General features: G+C 41.0%; 1 protein-coding gene across 1 annotated transcript in view; it reads left to right on the top strand.

Annotated features, from left to right (window-relative positions):
• Positions 1-7,308, top strand: part of DIP2A (disco interacting protein 2 homolog A) — a 71,628-nt gene that overhangs the window by 6,776 nt on the left and 57,544 nt on the right. Inside the window, exons 3-4 of the mRNA XM_015560686.1 lie at positions 4,376-4,495; positions 5,890-6,099. Of these exons, the coding sequence (XP_015416172.1) occupies positions 4,376-4,495; positions 5,890-6,099 (330 nt within the window). The remainder of the gene's footprint in view (positions 1-4,375; positions 4,496-5,889; positions 6,100-7,308) is intronic.

Below are 7,308 nucleotides of genomic sequence, written 5' to 3'. Positions count from 1 at the left end.
TCTCCTCACAGCTTGGGTGGGGTTGGAAACTGGGTGAGGCGGGTTCTCAGGGAATCATCAGGGCAGAGCAAACCTCAATGGCTGCCAGTCTGCTCTGCCTCGAAGAGGTCCCAGGGTCCATGCCCCGCAGCCCCGTGCAGAATAGACCGCTGCAAGCACCTCTGTGAGAAAGCTGCTCTCACATTTTGGCCCAATGCCAGACAATCCAGTTTCTCTCTGTATGAGTCTGGGTCCCCAAATTCTCACCCGTAACTGGAGTTCAGAGCAGTTGGGAGCTTGTATCTCCCTCCCGATTGAAAAAGACAACAGTGTACCCAGCTGCCAGCCTCTTTTGCTCGTGCCTTGGTACCTCCACACTTCCACACCTCTGCACCTCTTACCGGACTCAATGCACTTTTCTCTTTCCTTCTAGTTGTAGAATTTCCACTCAGCCAGCCTTCCCATGGTTCTGGATGATATTCATTTTGTCTTTTAGTTGTAGTTTTAATGTGGTTGTGTGCAGCAGCAAATTCAGGTGTTTACCTATGCCACCATCTTGATTGTCTCGATTATTTCTTTCTTACTAAAAATGTCTGCTGAAGAAATTATTTTCACTTGAATGATAGACATATGACATATGAAAAGGTGCTCAACAGCACTAGTCATCAGAGAAATACAAATTAAAATTACAATGAGATATCACCTCACACCTGTCAGAATGCCTATGATCAATAAATCCACAAACTGCAAGTGTTGGCAAGGATATGGAGAAAATGGCACTGTTGTGCACTGTTGGTGGAAATGCAAAAAAAATAAAAATAGAACTACCTTATGATCCAGTGAGTCCACTTCTGGGTATGTATCTGAAGAAACCCAAAACACTAATTCAGCAGAATATATGCATTCCTGTGTTTATTGCAGTGTTATTTACAATAGCCGAGTTATGGAAGCAACCCCCAAGTGCCCATCAGTAAATGAGTGGATAAAGAAGTGGTATAGCCGAAACTGGTTTGGCTCAGTGGATAGAGCGTCGGCCTGCGGACTGGAGGGTCCCGGGTTCGATTCCGGTCAAGGGCATGTACCTGGGTTGTGGGCACATCCCCAGTAGGAGATGTGCAGGAGGCAGCTGATTGATGTTTCTCTCTCATCGATGTTTCTGACTCTATCTCTCTCCCTTCCTCTCTGTAAAAAATCAATAAAATATATTTAAAAAAAAAAGAAGTGGTATATATTATTACTCAGCCATAAAAAAAAAAATGAAACCTTGTCTTTTGCAACAGCATGTATGGACGTAGAGGGTATTATGCTAAGTGAAATAAGTCAGTCAGGGAAAGACAAATACCATGTGATTTCACTTATATGTGGAATCTAAAGAACAGACAAAATCAAAACATACTCATGGACACAGAGAGCGGACTGATAGTTGCCGGGGGTTGGAGGTATTGGGGGACTGGGTGTAAAAGATGAAGGGATTAGGAAGTACAAAGTGGTAGAATCAAAATAGTCACAGGGATGTAAAGTACAGCACAGGGATTATAGTAACTGTGTATGGTATCAGGCGGGTACTGGAAAATTCCGGGGGAACACTTTGTAATGTTTATGATTGTCTAGCTGTACCCCTGAAACTATTACAAAATAATATTGCATGTAAATTATATGAAAAATAAAATTAAAAAAAATTTAAATGGCCATTTTGTTTTAAGAATATCTAGAAAGATCATTAACATTTTAAATGTTATATCAATAGGATGTGTGATGAAGGGATTTGAGAAATTTTTGATCAGATAATTTCTTACCAATTTAATATTAAAAAACTTTGTTCTTTTCTTATAATCCTATATAATAAAAGCCTAATATGCAATTGCCCGAACAGCAGCACAACCGGCAGAACGACTGGTCACTATGTTGCGCACTGACCACCAGGGGGCAGATGCTCAATGCAGGAACTGCCCCCAGCCCGCAGGCCCCAGGCCGGCCACGGCAGGTGCCAGTGGGGTCCCCCCAATCGCCCTGCCAGTCGCCCCACAGATCGGCCCTGATCGCTGGCCAGGCCTAGGGACCCTACCTGTGCACAAATTTCATGCACCAGGCCTCTAGTGTGTATATATATATATTACATGTAGTATAAAGTTATTACACATAGTGTAAGGATAATAATAAAAATCACCTGAAGTCTCTGAATCCCAAGACAACCGCTCTCAGGATTTCACTGAATACCATCTTCAGCCCTGGAGTCAAATATATGCACATGCATGTACGTAGTCCATGAATGGGATTACATAAAGGGTCTCGTTCCCCTTCCTGTCTTCCTTATTTCCCTGCCCCCATTCTCCCCACTACTCAGTTCCATATAACTGTTAATGTTAATAAACTGTTTTCTGCCCTTGTGAACTTTATTCTAGTTCTGATTCTTTATTTACTTGAATATAAGACCTTTATCATAAATATGGTTTGCCAATATTTTCTTCTAAGCTTTGTCTTATCTTTGCATTCTCTTAAAGTGGCTTTTGAAGAGCAAAAGTTTTTAATTTTAATGAAGTTTAACTTATTAATTCTTTTAAGTGGATAGTGCTTTTGTTCTTATATCTAAGACATCTTTGCCTAATCCAGGGTCATAAAGATTCTCACCTGTTTTCTCCTAGAAGTTTTATCGGGTTAATGTTTTACGTTTAGGCCTATAATCTATATTTTAGTTAATATTCATATGAGTTCAAGGTATGGATCAAAGCTTATTTTTTGCATGGAGCATATAGTGTTTGTTCTTTGTCTAAAAGCAGTCACACATGCACGGGGTGGCTCTCTTTCTGGACTCTGTTCTGTTTATGGATGTATTCGTCCATCTTTATGGAAAACCAATTTCTTAATGATTATAATTTAATAATAATTATTGAAATCAGTAGTTTTAGTTCTCCAAGTTTGTGCCTGTTTTTGATCCCCTGTATGTAATGTGTCTTTCTTCCTCTGGAACTTTTAGTATTTTTCTCTTTATCACTGATTTTGAGTGATTTGATTATGATGTGTCTTGGTGTAGTTTTCTTTATGTTTATTGTGCTTTGTTGAGTTTCTTGGATCTGTTGATTTATACCTCTGTTGTGTTGATAATGTCTAGATTTTTAGTTCTGGGTTATTTTACCTGTTTTGTTTGTTTCTAAGATACTAATCAAGTTTAAAGTGTGTGCTCATAGTCTTCTGTATCTATTGCATGGGCTCCTGGATTTGCAAGCACCTTCTCTCCCTCAAGCACCTTCTTCTACAAGAGTAATGTCCCTCTACTTTTTGATCCTTCAATATGGTTTACTCTTTCTCTGGAAGCTTTTAGAATTGTCTTGTTGCCTTTGATGTTTGTAAATTTTATTTTAGTATGTCTAGGTGTGAATTTTTCATCTTTTTTGTGCGTTATCAGCCATTTCATTGTAAGGTTTTAAAATTTTTTTTCTTTTTATTTTTTCTTAATCCTCACCCAAGGATATTTTTTTCCATTGACTTTTTAGAATGAAGGGGAAAGAAAGGAGGGGGAGAGAGAAGAAAGAGAAACTTCGATGTGAGAGAGAGACATCAATTGGTTGCCTCCTGCACGTGTCCCAGTAGGGGCCAGGGACAAACCTGAGAGAGAGACATCAATTGGTTGCCTCCTGCGTGTGTCCCAACAGGGGCCAGGGACAAACCTGCAACCAAGGTACATGCCCTTGGTTGGTAATTGAACCTGAGATCTTTCGGTCCAAGGGCTGATGCTCTAACTGTTAAGCAAAACTGGCCAGGGCTTAAATATTTTAAAAACACCTTGTGGGAGAAAAAATGTAAATGTACGAAAGTACTCTCATGTACTTCTTTTTTAATTATTATTATTTTTTAATCCTCATCCAAGAATATTTTTCCATTGATTTTTAGAGAGAGTGGAAGAGAGAGGGAAAGACAGAAACACATCGATTGGTTGCCTCCTGCACAAACCCTGACCACAGCCGGGAAGGAACCTGCAACTGAAGTTTGTGCCCTGATGGAACCCAGGAACCTTTGGTCCGTAGGCCTATGTTCTGTCCACTGAGACAAACTGGATAGGGCTGTCATGCACTTCTTTTTGTCATTAATATGTTTCTCTAGAGGAGCAGGTTAAATCGTTTAGAGTAGTTTATGCTGACTACTGGAGACATATTTAAGTTCATTTGTTTGATCTTATTTTCAATTTGGGGGATTTCTTTTTTATTTAGTTTTCATTTATAAGTGTGAAAAATATTCATATGGTTCTGAAGTCAAATCTACAAACAAAGGAATATTTAAAGAAACCTAGGACAACATGTGGGACCCACGACTAGGTACACTCAATGAAAACCATGAGACATAATTTTGCTACTTCATAACCAATATTATAAAAAGTGTTTTTACTGTTTTTTCTTTGTAGATGTTCACACTGAAGCCGTGCAGGCAGCTTTGGCCAAATACAAAGAGAGGAAAATGCCTCTGCCTTCAAAAAGACGGTCTATTCTTGTGCATTCATCTGTGGAAACCTGCACCCCACCAGGTACTGATAAATCTGGGACAGGAATGGCACACAGGTTTTTCTCATGCTTGGTGTCATAACTTCATTTCCCAATGAGTTGGAATACTTCTGACCTGTAGTATAGAGCTGGAAAAATGAAGATTAAAAGTGTTTGTATATGTGCAGTATTTTTTACCTGAAAATTTGTGGTGTGCACAGTATGGCTCTTACCCAAATGGAAATTGCTTTCTACAAGATATTTTGTGTAGATTTCAGTTGTGTGTGTGTGTGTTTTTTCACTAAGATGCTCTTTATTTTCTTTAAGGAAGAGAACCTAAAATGAGTACTCAGTGAAATGCAAGGATTTCCTGGATTAAAATTTTTTAAATTATTCACTCATTTATTGTGTTGTTACTAGGCCATAAGTGGGAGAGTAGAAGGCTATCTAGAGGGTTTTTTAATTTTACTTTGTTGTTATTATGATTAGAAATGAAACCTTTAAATGGAGTTTCTCTTCATCAGTGATTTTTTTTAAGCTTCCTATTAGACTATCCCACGGTGTTGGTTTAATGACTTCAGATCCATGTACTTCTGCTGCCTGTTTTGTTATATAAGTTTTGAAACTGGTGACTAAAAGCCAAACACCAGATTTACAAGATAATTTAGTGGTTCTGGTAATGTTTACTTGATAAAAAAGAAGAAGTTTTTACTGTTGAAAAAAATCTTAGAAATGGCTGTCAAATTATTCTTTCTACTAAGTATAATTGTAGATACTACCCAGTTTTTGAAGAACGTTAAAATAATTGTGAAACCTATAATAAAATGCAGTCATGCAGACTTGATAGACCCTTATTCCAGTTAATTTTATTGACTGAAGCAGTTATTTTGGGGAAGGAATTCTTTCCAGAGCTCATTCCTACCGTGCAAGCACGTCAAACTCCCAGCTGGCAGGCTGCATGCCTTGTTTATTTAACATGCTTGCGATGCAGGTGAATAGGGTAAGGCCTGGAGGTGTGGTGCAGCCTCCACAGCCCCTCACCTTAAGAGGTGAGCGCACCCTTCCCTGAGTGGGGCCAACCATGTGAAGGTGGTGTGGGGCTTGGAGTCTTCTTTGATATTTGGGACCCCACCAAGGAATGTGCTGAAGCCATTTAGGAATTGGGCCTTTCTTCACTCCCAGTGTATTGTGTCCTGAGACTAACTCCTCTGGGAGAGGCTGGGGTCATGAAGCCAGCTTTCCCAGATAGGGTCCTGTGGATTTTACAGTTGGTTGATGCAGGCCCTTCTAGATTGAGGTGACCTTTGAGATGACCCCTGGGTCACATGTGGGCACAGCTGTGCAGTACAGACTGGGAGTCTCGAGTGCTAGTGTGGGAACCTGCCCTCCTTGGTGACCCATACCTACATCATGCCTGTCGTCGTTATTTTAACCACAGACACGTCATCTGCCTCAGAAGATGAGGGCTCTTTACGGCGACCTGGGCGACTTACCTCCACTCCGCTCCAGAGCCATTCCAGCGTCGAGCCCTGGCTCGACCGGGTCATTCAGGGCTCCTCCACCTCATCCTCCGCATCTTCCACCTCATCTCACCCGGGAGGGAGACCTGCCGCCGCACTCGCAGGCCTTGTGGCCCACACCCACATAGGTTAGTAACAGCTGCTGTGGCCCCTCTAGGACAGGGGTACCTCTACACTCATCAAGACCCAACTTCTCCTTTTCCTCTGGAAAATGGCTTTTGGTAACCAAAGTGGTTCTTGATGCTTCTGTGGTTTAGTGATCCCAGATACTGTGACCTGTGGGCCTTCCGAGAGAAGTGCATGGTATTTCTTGATGTGTGCCTCCTCCTGCTCTGGAGGGTGGGCTGCCACAGGTGGCAGGTGCAGGGTGGACGGTCAGTTAGATGTGACTGTGGTTGCCCTTGATGGTCACCCTTGGCCTGCAACCTAGACATTGTCACCGCTTTTGCTCTTTACTTGTGTGCATAGCTGGGATGGTCCAGATTAGACAACCCCTGTGCTTAGGAGGTCCAGGTTAAATAACCCCTCAACCTGAATAGGGATGTCAGTCAAAGCTAAGTCATGAAGATACATAGAACTTTTCCAAATCATCCAGTCTTTTTATTTTATTTTATTTTTTATAAATATATATTTTTTATTGTTTAAGATATTACATATATATGTGTCCTTATCCCCACGTTACCCTGTATCCCCCTGCTCATGCCCCCACCCCCCTGTTATCCGTGTCCATTGGTTAGGCCTATATGTTTGCATATAAGTCCTTGTAACCCCTCTGTTTTGTAGATGTGGAGGGGGGACAGAAAGTTAGGTTGATAACTGACCTTAGATTGCACAGCTGGCTTAGAGTTGAAGCCAGACTGACAGTTTTCTTTTTTTAAATAAATCTTTATTGTTCAGATTATTACAGTTGTTCTTTTTCCCCCCCGTACCTCCCCTCCAACCAGTTCCCAACCCCACCCTGCCCTGACCCACCCCCCGTCCTCATCCATAGGTGTACGATTTTTGTCCAGTCTCTTCCCATACCCCCCATACCCTTCCCTCCCCCCACCGAGAATTGTCAGTCCACTCCCTTTCTATGCCCCTGATTCTATTATATTCACCACTTTACTCTGTTCATCAGATTTTTTATTCACTTGATTTTTAGATTCACTTATTGATAGATATGTATTTGTTGTTCATAATTTTTATCTTTACCTTTTTCTTCTTCCTCTTCTTAAAGAATACCTTTCAGCATTTCATATAATACTGGTTTGGTGATGATGAACTCCTTTAGCTTTTTCTTATCAGTGAAGCTCTTTATCTGACCTTCAATTCTGAATGATAGATTTGCTGGGCAG

This window comes from Myotis davidii, unplaced genomic scaffold, assembly GCF_000327345.1.
Source record: "Myotis davidii unplaced genomic scaffold, ASM32734v1 scaffold175, whole genome shotgun sequence".
Taxonomy (NCBI): domain Eukaryota; kingdom Metazoa; phylum Chordata; class Mammalia; order Chiroptera; family Vespertilionidae; genus Myotis; species Myotis davidii.
This window is presented reverse-complemented; position numbering and strand designations above follow the sequence as displayed.